Raw genomic sequence first — 24840 nt, 5'->3', positions numbered from 1 at the left:
ACTTTGCCAATAGTCAATGCTGTCACTCACAACACTTATGATATTGCACAGTCCATGATCATTTCTCAGAGGGTCCCTCCTGGACTGAGGACTGTAGATGTGCTCCACTACTTGTTTCTCACTATACACATATCATATCCTGGCAAAAGGTACAACTATGGAGACTCTGAAAATTATAAATTGACCATTACCAACTTGTAAATTTAATGACATGGAATATGAGATGTTGGACACTCTACCACGTTTATAAAGCAGATACCATGGGTTTGTAACCTTACAAAATAACAGTTTTTTCATCTGTTTGAAACTTAGGTCTTCTAAGGTGTTAGCTAGAAGGACTTGAGCATATGGCAGATGAAACAACCTATTCATCTAAGATATGAAGACTATGAATTCAAGCAATGATTTCAATGTGGTTCAGTGAGTTTCTTGAGTGTTATTTTGAAGCAGATGATAGACAGGTAGTTTAGTGAGATGGTTGAGTAGGAGCTGAAAATCACTTGTTTTAGCAAGGTGATTATTGGTATAGATCTCCAATTGTTGGAAGGCACGGGTTTCAACTCAGATGAGGAGGTGTAAATAATTAGGATATCATTGTACAAATTTTTGTGGAGGAAACACAAGGTTTGTGAGGAATAAGAACTGGTGGTCTCTGAAAACTTGGAGGTCTGTGTGAAAAATAAAGCTGTTTTAATTGTCAGACCATGGAAGGGGGTGGGAGGTGGAGAGTAGATTCTGTAGGTTGTGTTACATTTCAGAAACATTATGTGAAACTAGGTTGGCACCGTAGTAGGAAAGCTGTTCTGGATTGCTTGATGGAGCAAGCTTCTGTACTCAGGTTGAAAGTAAAGTGAAGGAAGGAAGATTAGTGTTAATGTATTGTCAACATCAAGGTCATTAGAGGTGGAGGTTGGAAGTGGATGTGGAACTAACTGTTATTGAGAAGGAGAATAAGCACTGGAAATAATCACAGGAAATAAATGTAACAAAGAAATATGTAAGATGAATTGAAAAGATGATTGGTGAAAATCTTTTCAAAAGGGTGCTGGAATGTTACAAAAATGCTGTCAAACATTATGGAGGAAGAATGTGTACATACATTTCTGTCACATGACAATATTTAATGGAGCATATATGATCATTTACTGCATCAGTATGGGAAAAATATGTGAAATATTCTCAAGAATGAACTATAAATGTGTGATAAAAATTTGAATGGAAATGGTTGAAAAATGAGAGGAAAGAAATTGCTACATAGTTTTTTAGGACAAGTTTTAGCAATCAGTGATTTAAGAAGACTGAGTTTCTACTATTAATTTGAATTAGACCTTTACAACAGACTATCACAGAAGTTATATGATTTTGGGCAGCATGTAGTAATATACTTGTAGAAATGAACTACAACAACTGAAATGAAAAATGCACTGCATTTAATTTCAGGCACACCATACAAGTATTCTAAAGTTGTTTTTTATGCTATGTTTAATAATTTTGAACTTTTGAAATGTTTGAATAAGACAATATAAACCATTAATGTCACTGAGCAGCCTAATGAATTACTTTTTCTGCTGTTTCTATACATCCATATCAAAATGTGCAAGTGTTGTAACGATATTGTGCTGAAAATTTAAAGATATTATGCTGTGTGGAGGATGTGAGTAAAACAGAGACACTACTGCCAGAAATTAACAGTAAACTTCCAGCTTTAAGGGGAATTGTGGAACAGAGGTGGTCAGTGAATCAATAGCAAATAGAGCAGTGGATTACTGTGACCTCTCAAACTACATTATTAAATCTATCAGAAATCAAACTGTAATTCCAGTGACCAAAATAAAGCTCAAAAGAAAGAAATTATCTTCCATGTTTGAAAACAACTGTAGTTAAACCAGTATACAAGAAAGGAGATATAACATCTCCAGATAACTGTTGACCTATATCACATATACCTAAAATATCAAAGATATTAGAATACCACAGGCATAAACAGGTGAGTCAATATTTTGAATCAAATGTACTTATTTCTTCACAGTATGGTTTCAGATCCAACTAAAACATATCCAACTAAAATATACAATTATTTTGGAAATGAAGAGATTATCTGTTTTGGACTATTGCACCCCAGGAAAGCATTTGATTTGGTCTCCCACAACATTCTCATAAAAAAATTCTACCTCTGTGAAAAAGAGAGATTGCTCTGTGCTTAATGAAGTCTTTCTTGGACAACAGAAAACAGTTAGTTAAGATAAATAAACAATAGACAGAATGTCTTTTAGTTATAAAGGGTGTACCTCAGTGATCTGTTCATGAACCATTACTTTTCATTATTTAAATGAATCATTTACCCACAGTTGTACCATGTGATGTAGTGCTATAATATGCAGATGGCACAATACTCTTAACATGTGATACCATCCTTGAACACGTGTGACACAACATAGCAGTAGTGATAAAGAGATATACTACCTGGTTTGAGACAAAAGTATGGAAAAAATTACAGCAAAACTGAAGACATTGCATTCAGTCTGAATGCTCCTAGTTGTGATGAGAAAACAGTCAAACAACTAGAATTGCACATAGACTGAAAGCTTAGTTTGCATACCCACATAGGGAAATTATGTGGCAGACTAGTCCATGTGACTTGTCTTCTGTACAAGCTGAGGAGCTGTGTCAGTAAAGAACTTCAGTTTTAGGCATATTTTATATTCTTCCAGTCCCACCTTAATGATGTGCTACTAGTAGAGGGTTGTAGAATCCTACGTGATGATGGGATCAGGGGGTACATATAATATGTCCCAGTATGAAATAACACTCTCTTTATTTTTCAAATAATTGCAATACAAGACCATGTCTACACACGAGACAGTGACAGAACCAACTAAAGCACGTTACCAGTTCCAAAGATCACCTGCACAATACCACAGTTGATAGCAAGGTTAGTATTTCACTTGGCATCCACACGGAGCCTCCCTCCCTCCTCTACCCCCATCCCACCCCCACCCCTCCACCACCAGTATAGTGGAGCACTCAGACAGTATGACATATGTGTGGCAGGAGAGGCATGGTCTGCTTCATAGCAGATGTTAGTCAAAGCTGTATTGGTATCAGGTGGCCATAAGTGAGAGCGTTTCCCTTGTCATTACAAAGAGGTGATAGTCCTGAAGATGTACTGGAGGTTATCAGTTTAGCCGCAGCAGAAGTGGTTGTAGTCAATGGTCATTGGAGTGAAGTCTGCAGGGTTTCCTTATGGGGTCTAAGCATCAGAACTGTCAGAAAAGAATCTGAGCAGATGTGATGTTCTGGGTGCTATAATAATGAGGTAGCCATCTGGTGATAGTCGTGGCATAATAGTGGCTGAGTCCACATCATTTCGCAGGTCATAAGTACATGTGAAGTGAAAGGCAATGAAGCCATCCTTAGCACACCGCTACAGGTGTTGTCCTTTGACAACCAGAAAATTTTCAACTAATTTGACATTCAGGAGATCAGGCAGAAAGTTTTGCACATAGAGGTATACCGTGAAATAACTGGCAGCAATGGTGTGTGCTGTTGGCCTGCCCAGCTGAGGGGCAGGGGTTGGAGCTGACTGGAATAAAGGAAGCAGTGCATCATCAGTGGATAAGTTCTCGTGCAGGATCCAAGTGGCCTGTTGTAGGCTTGCTGCTCAGTAATATCTCAAAAGGGTGCCTCATTTAAGTTCCTTGTGCAGTCCCATGTGCAGTGACTGAAAAACTGACCAGATTGTGTCATCATGGAATATAATGAAATCACAACTGGCCAGCACTTTATGTTTGAAGATTTTTGGCACACTGTGCAGCTGTGGGGGAGAGATGTGGAAGCGTGTCATATGACACTTAATGTGTGTGACAAGGACAGGTAGATCTGTGGCTGTCACAAGTGGTTGTTTATGCACAAAATCAGCTGCTAAGGAGAACATTTCACAACACAGGATTTCTGCCAAAGAAGCCCCCAAGTCATGTTTGTGTGCTGAGTTTACACTAGCAACACCTAAGATCAGTTGGCATCCATAGCACATGAGTGCCATTTTCAAGGTACAGTACCAGTGTTCAACAACCCCATTGTTCTGTGGATGGTAGGTAGATGTCTGATATTGATGAGTGCTGCAAAGATTGCATAGTTTGCTGAACAGGTCCAATTTGAATTGCCGACCTTGATCAGTGGTTATAGACACAAAGTATAAAAACCCATAAATCCATGCATCAATGAAAGCCTGGCAGTTGAATATCCAGTGATGTCCCAGAGAGGTATAGCCTGTGCTCACCATGGTACATGGTTGATGATAGGAAGAATGTATCGATGACCTTTGGACTCAAGGAGAGAGGTCCTGCCAGTTGGAGATGCACATGTTGGAATCATCCCTGTGGAATCTCGAACCAAGAGGCGGTTGCATATGACGCAACCACATTACTCCATTGAAATGGCATATGTGCCAAGTCCACTGTTTGCAATCTTCCTTAATGTTCAGCTACATAACAAGGCATGTCATTGGGGCACATACTGGGATGTGGCAGTTTGTCAAACTGTCTGAAGATAATCTTCTGAAGCAGCTGATGGATGATTGGGTGAGTTCAATTTTGTGACACATCACACAATATCTGTCTAGTCGTAACTGGTATCAGGACTTGTTTAAGTTTGAGACTAGTAGTGGGATGGTCCTGGCCCTGGACCAGTGCCTCTGTGAACTTATCATAGTTGATTTGTGTAGGAGTGACATTGATCCATGAGAGACAATCTGCAACAACATTGTCCACACCCTTCATGGGTCATAAACTGTGCAGTAGAATCCAGGTGGTGGGAATGCAAGGGACATGTGTATTTTGACAGATTTCAGATTGAGTCTGCCAGCAGTCAGTGCTCCATGTAAATCACTAGTGGTCTGCTTTTCACATCATCTTTCAACTGGTGTACTGCTTCATAAATCACAAGAAATTCGTGAAAAATCCAGGATGGAATGAAACAATACTATGAAAATTATAATTGCTACTCAACATATAGCAGAGATGCTGAGTCATTGATGACATGTCTGAGAAAGATGACTTCAGTTCGCCAAAGTTGGCATTTTTCTTTGTTAATCATAACATCACTATCAGCTTGTCATCAAAAACTTGCTCAAGATGTAATACATGTATGTCCTTGCCTGCAGAAAAATGAGGATGCATCAAGGAATGCATAACAGAAAGGGAGCTTAAATGAAATATCATCAATACATCACTGTCAGATTTCAGCCATGTTTTTGAGGTTGAATGCCATAAACAGGAACTCAGAGAAGCTGAAAGGCATGATAGTTGCTGTCTTGTTAATGTCTTCTGCACTCATTGATATGTGCAGGTAAGCTTACTTGCAGTCAGTAACACTGAAAACAGAAGCACCCATGAGAAAGTGGGTGAAATCCTGAATGTTTGTTGTTGAGTAACTATCAATTATTGTACAAGTATTAAAAGCCCTGTAGTCTCCACATAAATGTACAGTCCCATCTTTCCTGGCCATTAACTTAATTGGTGAAGTGCATTAGCTGTCTAAAGGTCTTCTGACATCAGGTTTTAAAAATTCATGCCTTAGTGGCACAAAGGTTGTCCAGAAGTAACTTGCATGGTCTGTGGTAGAACAGAGGGCCCGGCATGATGATAATCTTGTGTACAATTCGGTTTTTGATAGTGTACTGTGTAAACAACACTCACAGAGAGACTGGGGTTGCAGGAAAGCAAGGAGTTTCAGTGGGAAGCACATGAGTAGAATATGCTTTACTGACCTTATTGATGAGTGAAGTCTGTGCTGACACAGGCACTTCTTCAGTGGTTGCCAAGTGCCGTATCGAGACCACTTTGAGATTGTCTGATAAATTTGTAGATCGCACCCTGTTGTATTGAGTCCCTTCGACATCTTGTGGGTTGCTCATTGTATGGTGTCATTTTTCTGCTCTAGGCGTAGGGAATCCGGTTATGTCTCACAGTGGAGTAGCTGGAATTGTCAAATTATGATGAGTGACGTGATGCAGTTTTGTCGATAATGACAGGGATCATTCATAGAACTGCGACACTGTGTGTTGGCTGATGGAGATGCAGCAAGAGTGTGCTGTATTACTGGAAAGGCATTGCCGATGACACTAGCAACAGAGTGTCTGCAACCTCAGAGCGTCAATGTACCTGGCACACATGATGAAGAAAATCAGTGCAGAGTACACGTTGACTGACACCCATGATGAGGGAGTGCCATGTGATCACATCCTCAAGATCCAAATCCAGTGTGTAGTACTGATAGCTGTAGATGTTGACTGCAGAGTCGTTTGCCACATGGAGCTGTGTAACGGAACTGCTGTGTGGTTTAAGAGGATGTGCCAGAGATGCAGTACTCACTCCAGAGTCAGAATTGATGACGTAATATTGTTGGAGTGAGTGATTGAGGATGTAATGTCTGCTGTCATGGGAGATAATTCATTACTGCAGTGTTAGATGAGGCAACTTGAATAGTCTCCTCAGTCCAGTGTGCCTACTGCAGACTGTGTGATTCCTTTGGGTAGTCGTAAAGTGGGCAACAGTTATGTGCAGTGTCACCAAACTATGTTTGAAACCAGCGCCAAACTGTGTTTGAAACCAACAAAGTTGGTCTCACAAAGTTGTGGCAGTATGAGGGGCACAGTTACCAGGTGCTTGGTAATTTGTTGTGTTTGCATGAAGTTCACTGTCTTTGGCTGGGGCTGTGATGTGACAGTCGGCAGAGACTGATCAGGGTCAGTTGGACTCAGCTGCAGTGAGACGGTGGGCAGGTCAAAACTAGTTGTGCAATCTTTGTGTATTGGTGTTATTACCGATGGTAGTGACACATTGTCAGTGTTGGAGTGTGCTGCAGATTCTGTCAACTAATTGGAGCCTGTTATTCAATGATGTATTTTCATGGGAAATCATGGTGAGTTGCTCTTGAGGCAGAAGTTTGACCACCCATAAGGTGCGGCATCAGTTGATAATCAACTAGTGTACATAATGTACACCAGAGCTTTGATTGAGTCCTGTTCCCCAATTGTTCATTATAAATCATTTGCTGTAGCTGTTCTCCCGGTGCCTTCTCCCAGTGCCCATGAGAGGTGTTCAAGAAGGGCAGATTTTGTTGCAATGCACATGTTATCTGTGGGGGGTGCAAGATAATGTCATTTATCACATCAGCATGCTCTCCTGATTGTTTGAGCAGCATAACAAATTTAGCACCATCATTGGAGACATTGTATGTGGTAAGGATGGTTCTGGCTATCGTGAACCATACAGTATTTTGGTCTGGGCAAAATGGTGGTAGTTTAGGAAGTGCACTAAGGCATGTGGAGGTGACATCAGTGGGTAGTCATGCTGATCACCAGGATGACATACGTGGGGGTATAACAGATGAATGTGTCATATCTGTTTGAAGTCCAGAGGAGAGCACAGTAGGAACATCGGAAGTCTGCACATCCAGCTGCACCAGCAATGGGTTGAATGATTTCAAACATGGCACAAAAGACACATAAGGCTAAGCAAACAATCTTGAATCTGATTGATCGGATTGTTGTGGCCCAGAACATACCAGATTTTCATGCAAAGCAGGAGTGACAATGAAGTCACACAGCAAACATTTTGTAGTGCACCATTATTTGACATTGTTGTCCAATGTTGGAGCACTGCTCTGATGAGTGCCACTTTCATGTTTGATGGATGTGGGTTTCTGAATAGTCAATTGTGAAACACTGCGCACTCTGACACTGAAATAATTGTTTTCTCTTGTGAACTGGGGTGCACATCAGTTACACAAAGACTTCATTGCTGATGGTTAATATCTTAATTAGGATAAAAGTAAATTAGTATGTGGTCTTTGTGGGTCACCAATGTTGAGTCCTACCCAGGTATATGATCAGAGTGACAGATAACATGTACCTGTATGAGATAGCACTCTCTTTATTACAAAAATAACCACAATATAAGACCACATCCATGCAAGAGTCAACCATAGAATTATCTAAACTTCATTCACAGTTTCAAAGATTGCCTGCACCAGACCACAGTTGATAATCAATAATGTTAACATCTCACAGCATGCCCACAAGGTAATTCTATAGGCTAGAATAAGTTTTCAATTACAAAGGAAAGCTATAAGGTGCATTGCAGCACTTTGTCTACTTGGATCATGTAGATATTATTTCAAGCAGCTAAATGTAATGACCATAACTAGCCCATATATTTATGAGTGTCTTGTCTTTGCGAAAGAGAAACAAAGTAAATTTGAAGGAAGCAGGTCAGTTCATGTTTGGTGACTTTTCTTGGTGAATATTTGACCAGCCACTGCCCTGTATCCTCAATGGATCAACAGGGACATAACACAAGAAGTGGACATACAATTAATGTGCCATATGGTAGGCTGGCAAAGACCCATAACAGCTACCAATATCTTGGTTTTACATACTTCAACAAATTACCTGAAAATGCCACTACAATGCCAGTAAATAAATTTAAAACAGGTCTTGTGAAATGTGTGGAAAGTAAAGGAATTTACTCTGCTCAAGGGTCCTTGAGTGTGTGGTTCAAATGGCTCTGAGCACTATGGGACTTAACATCTAAGGTCATCAGTCCCCTAGAACTTAGAACTACTTAAACCTAACTAACCTAAGGACATCACACACATCCATGCCCGAGGCAGGATTCGAACCTGCGACCGTAGTGGTAGCGCGGTTCCAGACTGAAGCGCCTAGAACCGCTCGGCCACACTGGCCAGCTTGAGTGTGTGACAAATGACCCAAATTTCTTATGAGAATGAACAATAAATAAACAACAGACTTTTTGTATAACCATATAGCTATTTTACCGCTGTCTCATATGCTTATTTCAATTTATCTGTTTAATTATTTATTGTCTTTGTCATTCACTTAAATATGTGTAGCACATTTATTTTGTAATTGCTCTATAATATAAGTATTTATGCTTACTCTCATTTGCTTAATTATGCTCTGTATCTATCTCATATTGTTTTCTTGTACTTCATGACTTTTGTATATGTTTTTATTATTATTATTATTATTATTTTATTTAATTTGACTGATACTAATTGCATATAAAGATGCTCAAAGGTGAATAAAGTTTTTGTATTTGTGTTTCTAGGGTCCAGTAGGGAAGCGTGGTCGCAAGGGAGACAAGGGTGATAAAGGAGATCAAGGAGTGCCTGGCCTTGATGCTCCATGTCCACTTGGGCCCGATGGGCTTCCGCTTCCGGGATGTGGGTGGAGACCTCCAAAGGTATGGAAACCATAATTTTCTAAAAACATGCATGACCTGACACTAACACAAATGAATGAAACCTGTATTTTTAGACATAATTGCAAGTCCTCTACCTCTAATACATATAGGCATGAATATCATGGTCATCTTGTAATATAAACAACACATGAATTTATTACTCAGAAAAACCTCCATACAAACCAACAATGAAAATGAACAATACTATGTCAGATAATTAAAAAAATGTACAAGAGCAAGTGTAGAATGATATTTACATGGAATTAGAATGAAATATTAAATGTGATGTACACATTTGATGCAACTGAATTCACATTTTAAGATAAATATGGAATAAACTAATTGAAAGTGAAAGTGAGTAGCCATGGATGAATAGAGAAAGTAGAGCATTTTGTAAATTGAGAAAGAAACATTATCTACTAACAAGAGGAAGAAAACATCCAGTTGTAGATAATGTTTCTTTTTCAATTTACAAAATACTCTAATTTCTCTATTCATCCATGGCTACTCATTTTCACTTTCAATTAGTTTATTCCACATTCATTGTAAAATGTGAATTCAGTTGCATCATATTTTCACACATGTTCACATATGTAATTCAGTGTGGTCAATTTACTGAATTTTCCTATGACTTACTTATATTTTTAAATATATTTTTATACATCTAGTTCCATAGGTCCAAATTGAGGAGGAAATTTCCATGGTCAAGGAATGAGTCAGGATATAAAAACTGCTGTGTATATACTAGAATCAACAATATAACACTGGAATTGCTAATTATTATTATTATTATTATTATTATTATTATTATTATTATTATTATTTTGAGGAAGCCCCCAAAAGAATAGGAGTGAGCCATGAAGGAATTATTTAGTTTAGACTTAAAAGTGTGTGGATTACTACTCAGATCTTTCTGATTCTTGTGGTAGCTTACTCAAAATGGATACAGCAGAATACTTCCCCACTTCTGCACAAGAATCAAGGAGGTGCAATCCAAGTGTAAATTGGATTTCTGCCTAGTATTAAGTGAATGAAAACTGTCAATTCTTGGAATAAGCTCTTAGTCTTAACAACAAATGTCATTAAAGAAAATATGTATTGAGAGGCCAATAGAAGAATTTCCAGACTACTGAACAGGGGTTGACAAGAAGCTGGTGAACTTACACCAAAAATTACTCAGTTTCTGAACCAAAAATACCCTTTGTGCATGAGAAGTGTTATCACAGAAGATAATGTCGTGTGTCATAAGCAAAAGAAAATAATTGAAGTAGCCTAATTTTCATGTTGAACTATCAGTTATTGCAGATACTTTTCTAATGGTAAATATAGCAGTTTTCGAACAAGATCCTGAACGTGCACTTACCACAGCAGCTTCCCATCTACCCGAACACCTAAGAACGTGTCTGTTCAGACTTGCTAAACAAATGCCCATTCCGTGTACTCAGAATGTCAGTCTTAGTTGGAGTGTGTGTTAAAAGCTGTAAAAACTGAGTCTTACTGTAATTTTGCATCCATTTATTTTCTATAATTCATGAACGTATGTCTTAAACTGTGGTAAATCGATACATTGCCTATGATGCACTCCATATCCTTCACTACTAAGCTAGTGTCATATAGAAACAGGAATATTCTAGAATTGCCTGTCATATCAGAAGGCATACAATTTATTTATAGTAAACAGTATAGTCCCAGTATGATCCCTGTGACAACACAAATACAAACTCAAACACCCATTCAACCATGCCACAATGAGACTCTACATCACAGTCGTTCTCATTACCGTGGAGAATGACATTTGCTGTTTGTTCTTAAAGTACAAGAGGATCTAGTTGTGAGCAACTCCTCTTATTTCATGATGGTCCAACTACTGCAGTGATATTTTATGATCACCACAACCAAACACTTAAGTTAAATCAAAGAATGCTATATCTCTTACTTGTGTGCAAGGAATATAGTTTTCCACTTCATGTTGACTGTGCCTGTAATTAACCATATCTGACTTCCATTACAACTTTGCTTTATGGGATTCTCAGGATTATGCACAACAGGTTACACCTCCTCCAGCACCGCATCTTCCTGCAGTAACAGCAGAGCCTGCTGAGAGTGATTATGGGGACCCTGGTGAAGGAGAAGAAGATTATGATGAATACGAGGAGCATGGTAATGGTAACTACAACAATCAGCCCTCCAGATACCGACATTAACACATGGGTAAGTCTATTTTGTGATAGCTGGGAAAGAGTGTATATCTATGTGCAAATGACAAAAATTATGGAAATTTCTTCTTACATAAATTAGAAAGGATTTACAGATTTCCTATCTTGTATTAAATACATCAAAACAAAGTTCCCAGGAAATCATGCTAGGTAAAAGGGCAACTAATTAACTGTACTTCTAATGCTTGTATATTTTTATCTACTGCATTTTTCAAGAAACTATCATTTTTAAAAGCATTTTAACTGCATTTAAAACCTCTTGAAAAGGGAAGTTTGGTGATATAATGTTTGGTAATATCTGCAGTAAAATTTTTGCAAAAATATCTGTGTACTATTTTAAATACAAGTGCCAAGGTAGATAGTGCAATGCTGTTTCTGCTTCATTGAAGGTGTTAACATCACTGAGCAGATCTGAGTCCACTGCCACTGCACTTAGGGATGGTGGAGACGGGATGAAATTTAATAGGGTCAGACACTGTGTCCTGTATCACACTGATTACTAAAAGGGATCTATAGAAGTTTATTTTGTGAAAATAGCAATGGTACTGCAAAACATGACATAAAAACCTACATTGTAAGTTTTGTCTACAACATCTGTGAACCAACAAGAATCCCAAAACCTGTTGAAAATAAAACAATAACAATAATGCAGCATTACCTAATCCTTTCACAGGCACATCAGCATTACTTTAAATCCACAAAACCACTTGATAATGTGAAGAAACACCAGAAACCTGTTGCGTATCATATAATATGATGTAACAGTTTTCAGTAAATATATATTTAACTCAAATCATTATTCAGTAAATATATATGTAACTCAAATCACCATTTTCTTTTGTCTTTCCCTGGGCTGATTCATACTCCATGTGTTGTTCATATTTCCATGAACTTTTCCACTTGCTTATGCAGGATGTGGTGGTGTGCTACAGCTACATGTCAGTGGAGGGTTTATAGTCATAGTGAAGTAAATCATTGAACTATGATTTGGAGAAACTGAAATTTTTGTGCATTTACTAAAACCAAACATCTCTTTCATTTATAAGTAAAATGGGATCCCCGTTATTTAAAAAAATTAAATGTTATGAATTATCATGACAATGCCATTAATGTTCCAGTTGCCATTAATACTCCAGTTTCATGCTCCTGTTTCATGCTCCAGTTTCATGAGGGGACTGTCATTTCAACTGCTATGAGTTTTGATCTCTAAATAGATTTTTTGTCAGTACAGTAATTTTTATAGAATGTTATTTTTGGTCAAATTTCATGATTATGATAAAACAAGACATAAACAGTATCTAAATGAAAATGAAGAGTAAAAAAGCAGCTTCATAAACATACAAAACATTTGGAAAGCAGCACAAAGAATGTATCATCAGAGTAAATACTTATTATGATTTTCATGAGTATCTGTACATGAGTATGCACAAAGCAAAGAACACACTGTAAAGTTTTTGCTTAACTTTAACTACTAACTGCAAACCTCCAGAATATAATTCTTCATATTGTGCAGTAAGATATGTGCTATTTAGTACACTGTGTTTTTATAGTTATTTAAATATAAAGTGGGATGAAATCAGGAGAGGATTCAAGTCAAATAATGTCATATAATTTCTTTAAGTATGTTTTATTCAGTAATTGCTTAAATGTTTTATTCAGTAGTTGCATTGGTGCTAAAACAAAATGTGCAGGGCAATGCTGAACACACATATTCTTTTGTATAAAAAGGGGTGCATCTGCAAGAAATTCTGGCAAGAAGTCTTTGAGGAAATCAGCACAAATGCAGACAGTTACTGTCTTTTCAATAAACCACAGGCCAATGGCAAAGTCATTAAGGATTATACGCCACACATACATGCATTACTGTTGCTGAATTTTGACTATACTGCCCAGTAATGCATGTTGAGCAAATCTACACATCTACAGTTGACAAATATAACTTCATCAGTGAACAGTATGATAAAATCTGTAAAATAAGGTCTATTGCCAAAAATAACCTTCATGATGCTACTGATGAAGCTGATAAGGGAATCTTGTGAATTGATTTGAAGATTTTGCTACACCAGTTCACAAACTCTTGTTATCATTGTTATGATACAAGCTACATAATAGGATATCATACAGCATATACTTCATTGACTTGTTTGGCATGTATATCATATTCACTGTACACTAAAAGAATACTGAAGTTTTCTCCATCACTGAAGTTCATACTTTACACACTGTCACAAATACAAAGACACTAGAATTCATGCACACCAATAACAACAGGCACCCACTGTTCCTGAAATTCACCTGAATCATTTTCAAGTAATGTTTGTCCCTTCAGCAGGGCAGAGAAAGTAGGTTGTTGCCAGTCTTAGCACTTATATTTACAAAATTGTCTGTATTCTGTTCAAAATTATATTCAGATTGACAGTTGGTCATGAAAATTGGAAGTGTGGAGCAGAATTGCCTCATAAACTTACTACTGGATCTTTGTATTAACTACCACTCAGCTCCAATTTGCAACTGAAAACCTTATAGAAAAACTCAGCTCATTAATAAGTAAGTTTCCCTATCATATTGTCATTACTGGAGGAGACTTTAACCATCCAGCAATTGACTGACATAATAAAATTTTTGTAACAGGTATACATAACAAGACATCATGCGAAACAATACTAAATGCTTTCTCTGAAGCCTATACAGAACAAATATTTCAGAGACTACATATGATGAAAATATATTAGAGCAACACCAAAAATAACAAGCATGAAAGTGTCACAGAGATGTTCAGCCACCTACAGTGGCAGATGCTACAAGGGAGGCCCTCTGTATCATGGTGTGGCTTACTATTAAAAAACTAAGTAACCCAACACTTGTAAGCTCCTAGATGAGTCAACCAATACATTGCTTCCTACTATGTATATTTTACAACAAAAAAAAAAAAAAAAAAAAAAAAAAAAAAAAAAAAAAAAAAAAAAAAAAAAAAAAACATTAAGGTAAAATTAGAGAGACTTGAACTCACACAGAGGCATCCCAGCAATCGTTCTTCTTAGAATTCATTTGCGAGTAGAACAAGAAAACAGGGAGCTGATAGTGGTTCGCAACATAGCCTCTGCCACACAGTGTATGTTGACTAGCAGAGTATAGATTTATATCTAAAAAGAAAGATGATGAGACTTACCAAACAAAAGCGCTGGCAGGTCGATAGACACACAAACAAACACAAACAAACACACAAAATTCTAGCTTTCGCAACCAACGGTTGCCTCGTCAGGAAAGAGGGAAGGAGAGGGAAAGACGAAAGGATTTGGGTTTTAAGGGAGAGGGTAAGGAGTCATTCCAATCCCGGGAGCGGAAAGGTCTTTCTGCTCCCGGGATTGGAATGACTCCTTACCATCTCCCTTAAAACCCAAATCCTTTCGTCTTTCCCTCTCCTTCCCTCTTTCCTGATGAGGCAACCATTGGTTGCGAAAGCTAGAATTTTGTGTGTTTGTTTGTGTTTGTTTGTGTGTCTATCGACCTGCCAGCACTTTTGTTTGGTAAGTCTCATCATCTTTCTTTTTAGATATATTTTTGCCAGGTGGAATGTTTCCCTCTATTATATTCAGAGTATAGATATAGATGTAGATGCAGATGTTCTTACAGAACTATGACTCATGGTTTCCCTAAAACACAGAAGATTAAAGTTGAACAGAAGCAAAGATAAGTGTGGATAACTCAAGGGACCTTGTGCCAGGAAGGGAGAGCTCCACCTAATTCAGAGGACAAGCTGCACTCAAAAGCTGCAACCCTATTATACTAGTATTGTAAAATATGCCAGTTTGCTATCAGACAAGCCATGCTTAAAAAATTAAATGCTCTAAGAAATATCCAAAAACAGTGTGGAACATTATTGAAGAAAAAGCTAACAACTATGATGATACAATGAAACTGATCACGCAAAAGTAGTGTGGAAAAAATGATGACTCTTTCAAAGCATTGGCCATGAAATTCATTGGCAGAAAAATTGCACCCATACCTAATGTTTTGAAAAATTTATAAGGTCACTAAAAAGTAGAAAATTTGCCAGCTGGTGATATTGTTAGCAATATATTACATTATTTTTCTATTACCTTTCTAATCAATCAATGACTGGGGAAATATTTTCTGATAGACTTACATATGCTGCAGTGAAACCCACCTATAAAACTGGACACAAGCAAACCACATCTAATCATAAATCTACTTCACTCCTCCAAATCTGTTTATAAGTATTTGAGGAAGTGGCCTATGTCAGAATAGTGTGTCATGTAACTGAGCAGAATTTATTAACTACCTCACAGTTTAGTTTTCATAAAGGATTCTCCACACAAAAAGCAGTACAGTACTTTACAAATGATGTGCTGGCAGAGCCAAATATGATAAATTATTGCGGTGGTATGTTTTGTAACCTTGCCGAAGTCTGAGAGCCTGTGAATCAAAAAATTCCGCTGGGCAAACTAAAGTACTGTGGTATTAATGGAGTCCCTTTTTCATGTATTTACATATTGTGTCATGGCCATGAGACCAACCTCAGAACTGGAGAATATAATATGTGAGGTTTTATAAGGATTGATACTGTGTCCCTTCCTACTTTTCACCTATATACATCATCTTCCAATGACATTCAAGGACAGAACAAAAACCCTAATATTTGAAAACAGCACAAACGTATCAACCAAAGGTCCAAAGTTAATGTCTGCAGATGCAGCTCATATGACAGATGAACTAGTTTACATGTAACAAATTTGTTTGTGTGGCCATCCTCCGCAACAAGCACAGAAATATAGTTTACATGTGTTTCACAGTAAAAATCTTTAGTCTTAATTTCACAAAGACTCATAACATGTCTTTATCTGGCAATAAAGGCCTGTTAGTGTCAGGAGACAATAATTGTCATAAACTAAATAAAACTTTGTGCGCAGAATTCCTTGGGGTGATGTTGGCTAACAAGTCAGAACAGAGTCAACACAGATGAACTAATTCAGAAGCACGGTTCAGCATCTCCTTTGCTGACAAACGTCTCTCTTTTTTGTGACCTAAAGACAATAATGGAGGGTTATTTTGCATATTTTCACTACTTTTTGCCTTATGGAGCTACCTTCTGGAGCAGCACACCTAACATTAAGTGTGTGTTCAGAAGAAGCAAGGCAACAAATATGTTGTGAAAAATAAATAACCAAATATCTTGCAGAAACCTTTTTAAGGATCTTAAGAGTTTTTAAATTCACTTCCCAACACAGGTTTCCCTCAATGGCTTTTGTTACTAACAATGAAAATTAGTTTCATTTAAATGTGATGCAGATAATCACAACACAAAATACTAAAATAATTTTCATCAAGACTTTGGCACCACATCAATGAAGTTGGTGCTATTATGTCAATAACAATACTAACAATAATAATAACAACTTTATTTTTATTATGCCATTACAGCGAAAGATAACATCAAAACATAGTACAGGATGATTACTGACACAAAATACAATAGGTCAACTACTGACATTACAACTTTATATTAAAATCAGCTGACAAACACAGTATCACAGTATTGCCCAGGTATTCATTTTGCCAATTTTATATTAGAAGCTTAAAAAAAGAATGCTTTTCTAGGTATCAAAACAAAAAAATTCATTTCCATGTATTCATGAATACCCCTTTGAAATTATGAAACAGTCATGCAAAGAAATGTACAAATGTATGAGTACAGTATCCAAATCAAGAAAGTGATCCTGGACAATTTCTGTATGGTAGCTGCAACTGCTTCACATGTCCACAAAGTAGTTTTATAAACATCTCTGTGGCAATGCCTGTTCATAGCTCTCTAGGCAGCTACTGTTTTTGTCTACAGCCATTTGCACTTGACAGTTGACAGCTGTCAAACATGCTGTCAGGTACCAAGGATATCCTTAATTTCACTTGACTGCACGAGTATCTTAGGAAGGAATGAAGATTGTGTTTAACATCCCATCAACATTGAACTCATTACATGTATAGCACAAGCTCAGATTGTGTCAAAGACAGGGGAAGAAATCAACCATGCCATTTCAAAGAATCCATCATGGCATTTGCATGGAGTGATTTAGCAAAATCATCAAAAACCCAGATCTGGATTGCTGGACATGGGTTTGAACCATCATCCTCCTGAACATAAGTTCAGTGTGCTAATTACTGTGCCACCTCATTCAGTGAGTGTCTCAGCAGTAAAGAATAAATGTATTAAAGCTTAATGCTGATACAGCATTTTCATGCATATCAGTGTTTATGATGTCATATCTCTTGAACTATCTATCTTACAGTGATGTATTTGTGTAGGTACATTCAGTGGCATATGTCAATACTGCCTTCAAAATATGTCATGAATAAATTGAAACATCTAGCATGAAGCAGCAGTTTTTCATGCATCTCTGTGCTTAAGACATCATATCTCCTGATCTGTGTGTCATACAGTGATATAATTTTGCAGCTACATTCAGCAGCAAATGTGGATACTGTCTGAAAAATGTGTTGAGAATGGAGTTAGTTGAAAATAAGTACAAGGTGTACAACTTTGCTTCTGCCATTTGCCAATAGGTGGCGACAACAGCAAGTAGCTGTTGAAAGAAACAGATCACAGGCATCAAGCATTTAGCTTGGATCTCGGTCAACATAATCTCATTCAAGCATTAGTTGATTTTTGTCTGCATCATAAAGTTGTTTTTGGTTGAAAATATTAGTTTACGAGCCTAATTCTCGTCATTTGCAGGAGGTGTTACTGTTTTGTTTCAATATGGAGGATACAGCGACTGAGTCTCATCTAATGCTCTCAAGCACATATGGTAAGGACACTATTAGTGAAAGGACATGTCATGAGTGGTTTCAAAGCTTCAAGAACAGTGATTTTAATGTCGTAGACTGGCATAGAGATGGAAGAGAGAAAGTTTTCAAAGATGCAGTGTGCTCCCTGCCGCTGTTGGATAAGCAGCAGCCAGCTTCTTCTTCTTCTTCTTCTTCTTCTTCTTCTTCTTTCGTGGCTCTACAGCTCCTGATGAGCCTTGGCCTTTTCTACAATTTCCTTCCATCTCTCTCGGTCCTTTGCCAATACTCTACAGTTTCTATAGCCCATCTTCCTAAGATCTTCGAATACTCCATCTTCCCATCTGGCTCTTGGTCGACCACATCCTCTGCCAGCAGCAAGTCGTATACTCTTAGCTCACTTATTTGTTACATAGTTTAATTCTTAATTTCTTTGCATGTTTTTGGGTACTTGCATTGTTTAATTCATAAATTTTGGGCATATTATAGTATTTGAGAGTTGTAGCATCGCACTTTAGTACCTGAACAGTGTAAATTTGCATAGTCGTCTGTCTTCTGTTTTTGTTTTGAACGGCCAGTGTCGGTTGGTCACAGCTGGTGTGCTCCCTGCTGCCATTGGATAAGCAGCTGCCAGCAGCAAGTCATATACTCTTAACTCACTTATTTGTTACATAGTTTAATTCTTAATTTCTTTGCGTGTTTTTGGGTACTTGCATTGTTTAATTCATAAATTTTGGGTGTATTACAGATTTGAGAGTTGTAGCATCGCGCTTTAGTACCTGAATAGTGTAAAATCACATAGTCTCCTTCTGCCACTGAGCAGTGTGTCAGCAGTGTGCAAGTAGCAGCATTACTGAATTTACTAGGCAATCTTGTATTTTAATAACCGTTTAAATTTTGGGTCAAATTGTTTGTGCTCTCTGCAGATTACTTCAGACGTTCTTTGCACAACAATTTTTTTTAGCATGGATAGGGACTGCGGCTGCTGTTTTCGGATGTGGGCTGAGTTGGCATCCCTTCGCTCCCAGCTTCAGGCAGTGTTGCCTTTGGTCACACAGCTTGAGGCTGTTGCCAATGGGCATCACTGTGGTGGTCCGGATGGGGGTTTGTCAGAGACGGCCAGCTCATCCTACGCATCCCCCGATTGGACTACGGCTGTGGCTGCCCGGGATACTGCTCACATTGAGGCTGACGACGCCTCACCCATGGTAGAGTGGGAGGTCGTCTCGAGGTGTGGCAGGGGGCGAAAGAAATTCCGGAGGGCTGAACGGAAGGCCTCTCCAGTTTGTCTGACGAACCAGTTTCAGGCTCTGTCTCCGGATGATACTGATCTTAGGCTGGACATGGCTGCTTGTCCTGTTCCAGAGGTTGCCCCTCAGTCTGCAAGATCCGGGCAGTCGCAGAGGGTGGGCTTACTGGTAGTTGGGAGCTCCAACGTCAGGCGCGTAATGGGGCCCCTTAGGGAAGAGGGGAAGAAAACCAATGTGCACTCTGTCATGCATACTGACGGGAGTCATTCCAGATGTGGAAAGGCTCCTTCCAGATGCCATGAAGGGTACAGGGTGCACCCATCTGCAGGTGGTTGCTCATGTCAGCACCAATGATGTGTGTCACTGTGGATCGGAGGAAATCCTCTCTGGCTTCCGGCGGCTACCTGATTTTGTTAAGACTGCCAGTTTCGCTAGCGGGATGAAAGCAGAGCTCACCATCTGCAGCATCGTCGACAGGACTGACTGCGGGCCTTTGGTACAGAGCCCAGTGGAGGGTGTGAATCAGAGGCTGAGACGGTTCTGCGACCGTGTGGGCTGCAGATTCCTCGACTTGCGCCATAGAGTGGTTCCGCTTGATAGGTCAGGAGTCCACTACACTCAGCAGAGGACTACATGGGTAGCAGGGGTTGTGTGGCGTGGACTGGGCATTTTTTTAGCTTAGATGGCCTCGGGCAAGTACAGAAAGGGCAACAGCCTCAAAGGGTGCGGGGCAAAGTCAGGACACGCAGGGACCAAGCAGCAATCAGTATTGTAATTGTAAACTCTCAAAGCTGCATTGGTAAAGAACCAGAACTTCAAGCACTGATAGAAAGCACCAAAGCTGAAATCATTATAGGTACGGAAAGCTGGCTGAAGCCAGAGATAAATTCTGCTGAAATTTTTACAAAAGCACAGACGGTGTTTAGAAAGGATAGATTGCATGCAACCAGAGGTGGCGTGTTTGTGCTGTTAGTAGTAGTTTATCCTGTAGTGAAGTAGTAGTGGATAGTTCCTGTGAATTATTATGGGTGGAGGATACACTCAACAACCGAGCTAGGTTAATAATTGGCTCCTTTTACTGACCTCTTGACTCAGCAGCATTAGTGGCAGAACAACTGAGAGAAAATCTGGAATTCATTTCAAATAAATTTTCTCAGCATGTTATAAGTCTTAGGTGGAGATTTCAGTTTACCAGATATAGACTGGGACACTCAGATGTTTAGGACGGGTGGTAGGGACAGAGCACCGAGTGACATTATACTGAGTGCACTATCCGCAAATTACCTCGAGCAATTAAACAGAGAACCAACATGTGGAGGTAGCATCTTGGACCTACTGATAACAAACAGACCCGAACTTTTCAACTCTGTAAGTGCAGAACAGGGAATCAGTGATCATAAGGCCATTCCAGCATCCCTGAATATGGAAGTAAATAGGAATATAAAAAAGGGAGGAAGGTTATCTGTTTAGCAAGAGTAATAGAAGGCAGATTTCAGACTACCTAAAAGATCAAAACGAAAATTTCTGTTCTGACACTGACAATGTTGAGTGTTTATGGAAAAAGTTCAAGGCAATCTTAAAATGCATTTTAGACAGGTACGTGCCGAGTAAAACTGTGAGGGACGGGAAAAACCCACCGTGGTTCAACAACAAAGTTAGGAAACTACTGCAAAAGCAAAGAGAGCTTCACTGCAAGTTTAAATGCAGCCAAAACCTCTCATACAAACAGAAGCTAAACAATGTCAAAGTTAGCGTAAGGAGGGCTATGCATGAAGCGTTCAGTGAATTCGAAAGTAAAATTCTATGTACCGACTTGACAGAAAATCGTAGGAAGTTCTGGTCTTACGTTAAAAGAGTAAGTGGCTTGAAACAGTATATTCAGACACTCTGGGAAGATGATGGCATTGAAACAGAGGATGACACGTGTAAAGCTGAAATACTAAACCCTTTTTCCAAAGCTGTTTCACAGAGGAAGACCACAGTGCAGTTCCTTCTCTAAATCCTCGAGCAAACAAAAAAATGGCTGACAATGAAATAAGTGTCCAAGGAATAGAAAAGCAACTGGAATCACTCAACAGAGGAAAGTCCACTGGACCTGATGGGATACCAATACGATTCTACACAGAGTACGTGAAAGAACTTACCCCCCTTCTAACAGCCGTGTACCGCAAGTCTCTAGAGGAACAGAAGGTTCCAAATGATTGGAAAAGAGCACAGGTAGTCCCAGTCTTCAAGAAGGGTCGTTGAGCAGATGTGCAAAACTATAGACCTATATCTCTGACTTCGATCTGTTGTAGAATTTTAGAACATGTTTTTTGCTCATGTATCATGTCGTTTCTGGAAACCCAGAATCTACTCTGTAGGAATCAACATGGATTTCGGAAACAGCGATCGTGTGAGACCCAACTCGCTTTATTTGTTCATGAGACCCAGAAAATATTAGATACAGGCTCCCAGGTAGATGCCATTTTCCTTGACTTCTGGAAGGTGTTTGATACAGTTCCACGCTGTCTTTTCATAAACAAAGTAAGAGCCTACGGAATATCAGACCAGCTGTGTGGCTGGATTGAAGAGTTTTTAGCAAACAGAACACAGCATGTTGTTCTCAATGGAGAGACGTCTACAGTCGTTAAAGTAACCGATTTGAAGTGGAATGATCATATAAAATGAATTGTTGGTAAGGTGAGTACCAGGTTGAGATTCATTGGGAGAGTCCTTAGAAAATGTAGTCCATCGACAAAGGAGGTGGCTTACAAAACACTCGTTCGCGCAACTTGAGTATTGCTCATCAGTGTGGGAGCCATACCAGATCGGGTTGACGGAGGAGATAGAGAAGATCGAAAGAAGAACTGCGTGTTTCATCACAGGGTTATTTGATAAGCGTGAAAGCATTATGGAGATGTTTAGCAAACTCAAGTGGAAGACTCTGCAAAGAGGCACTCTGCGTCGTGGTGTAGCTTGCTGTCCAGGTTTCGAGAGGGTGCGTTTCTGGATGAAGTATCGAATATATTGCTTCCCCCTACTTATACCTCCTGAGGAGATCACGAATGTAAAATTAGAGAGATTCAAGCACACATGGAGGGTTTGCGGTAGTCGTTCTTCCTGTGAACCATACGCGACTGGAACAGGAAAGGGAGGTAATGACAGTGGCATGTAAATTGCTCTCCGCCACACACGATTCGGTGGCTTGCAAAGTATAAATGTAGATGTAGATATAGATGCAGAATTGGAGACATTGCTGAGCGAAGACTCACATCAGACTCAAGTAGAATTGTCATGATTAGTAGGAGTGACACAGCAAGCCATTTCAAAATATCTCAAGGCTATGGGCATGATTCAGAAGGAAGGAAATTGGGTCCTGTTTGAGCTGAAACCAAGAGACATTAAATGGCGTTTGTGTGTTTGTGAACAGTTCAGAGGCAAAAACAGAAAGGATTTCTGCATCACATTGTGGCCAGGGATGAAAAATGGGTTCATTACGATAACCCTAAATGCAAAAAATCATGGGGATATCCCAGCCAGGCTTCCACAGCGATGCTAAACCATATATTCTCGGATCCAAGATTATGCTCTGCATTTGGTGGGACCAGCTTGGCGTCGTGTACCATGTGGTGTTAAAACCAAGTGAAACAATCATAGGCACTTGTTATTAAATGCAATTAATGCATCTTAGCACAACATTAAAAGACAAAGGGCCACAATACAATGAGAGGCAGGATAAAGTGATTTTGCAGCATGACAACGCTCAACCCCATGTTGCAAAAGAGGTCAAAACATACTTGGAAACATTAAAATGGGAATTCCTACCGCACCCACTGTATTCTCCAGACATTGCTCCCTCTAACTATCACCTGTTTAGATCAATGGCGCATGACCTGGCTGATCAACACTTCCGATCTCATGAAGAAGTCACAAATTGGATCGATTCATGGATCACTTCAAAAGATGAACAATTTTTTCGACGTGGGATTCATACACTGTCTGAAAGATGGGATAAAGTAGTGCCCAGTGATGGAAAATACTTTGAATAATACATGTGCAACTAGTTTGTTTCATTAAAGCCTCAAATGCTGGGGAAAAAACGGCAGAAGCAAAGTCGTACATCTTGTAATAAATTTAAACATCATGTATATTGCAGCAGTTTTTCAGGCATCTCAGTGCTTATGATGTCATACTTCCAGAACTATGTTGGGTAGGTAGTTACTATCCCGCAGAAATTGTCGTTTGACCCTGAAGGATATGTGTACCGAGTTTGGTTGAAATCACTCCTGTAGCTTAGGGGACATCTGTAAGCTGTCCCCCCTCCCCCCACCCCTTCCCCTAAGTATACACACACACATGCACACATACATTTTTGTAACATGTATGAATTAATAAATACATACATATCATAGAAAGAGTGGATAACAGACCAGTCATTTACTTATTTTTGAGTCCCATGAATCCTTCAAAGGAGAGCATCAGTAGGATGTATAACATGCAGATTATTGCAGTAATAACCATATGTAAATGGTCATAAGGCTTACAATCTAAATCATATGTAAACAGATACGTGATAAGAGAAGTCCAAATGTTAAGTTACTATCTCAAAATAATAGTAGTAATATTAGTCATGTAAACAAATTATGAGGCTTAGACTGTAATTTATATATAAAACTTTCTGGCAGTGCTGTATAATAATTTCATATAGTAATGCTTACAATTCAGTTCACAAAGTATACCACATTGTAAACAAAGAAATATGTAATGGGTAGAAAGAGCTGTCTGAAAGATGAAGATTTGGCTGTTTTCTGAATTTAGTCAGATTGCCGATGACTGATTTGATACGAACTGTAAGTTTATTGTTCACTATTATGATCGAATAATGTACCATACTGAGATTATTTTATGTGTCTTTGAAGACCATGTTTAACAATGTAGGAAAAGACAGATTGCTTCTTTACAGCAAGTAGCACTCTTTCTTTTCCTCAATTGTTGATATTCTTACCTGGAGCTCCATTGTCTGAAGATCATGTTTACTTCTTGTGTCATGATCATGATATGCAGTGTTCATTTTGTACACTGTACAATTTTTGTTGACAAAGCACATAAGTGAAAAATTGTATTGGTGTGGCATATTATGGATCCCCAGCAGTTTGAATAAATTTGTGCAAGAGCATCTACTCATTATCCTGATAAACCTCTTCTGTGCTATAAAGATATTATTTGTTTGTGACTGGTTCCCCCCCCCCCCCCCCCCCCCACACACACCCCAGAGAAAGTGGGCATGGTGCTACAGTAAAGGCTGTTAGTGGCGCCAAAGCCAGC

At 38.8% G+C, this 24840-nt stretch overlaps 1 protein-coding gene across 1 annotated transcript in view; it reads left to right on the top strand.

The window, feature by feature from the left end:
• LOC126092594 (collagen alpha chain CG42342-like) overlaps positions 1 to 24840 on the top strand; it is a 614083-nt gene that overhangs the window by 543190 nt on the left and 46053 nt on the right. The window contains exons 25-26 of the mRNA XM_049908319.1: positions 9132 to 9266; positions 11300 to 11477. Of these exons, the coding sequence (XP_049764276.1) occupies positions 9132 to 9266; positions 11300 to 11470 (306 nt within the window). The 3' untranslated portion in view covers positions 11471 to 11477. The remainder of the gene's footprint in view (positions 1 to 9131; positions 9267 to 11299; positions 11478 to 24840) is intronic.

Source organism: Schistocerca cancellata, chromosome 1 (genome assembly GCF_023864275.1).
Source record: "Schistocerca cancellata isolate TAMUIC-IGC-003103 chromosome 1, iqSchCanc2.1, whole genome shotgun sequence".
In the NCBI taxonomy this organism is placed as follows: Eukaryota; Metazoa; Arthropoda; class Insecta; order Orthoptera; family Acrididae; genus Schistocerca; species Schistocerca cancellata.
The sequence above is the reverse complement of the archived record's forward strand: the minus strand, read 5'-3'. Positions and strand labels throughout refer to the sequence as shown.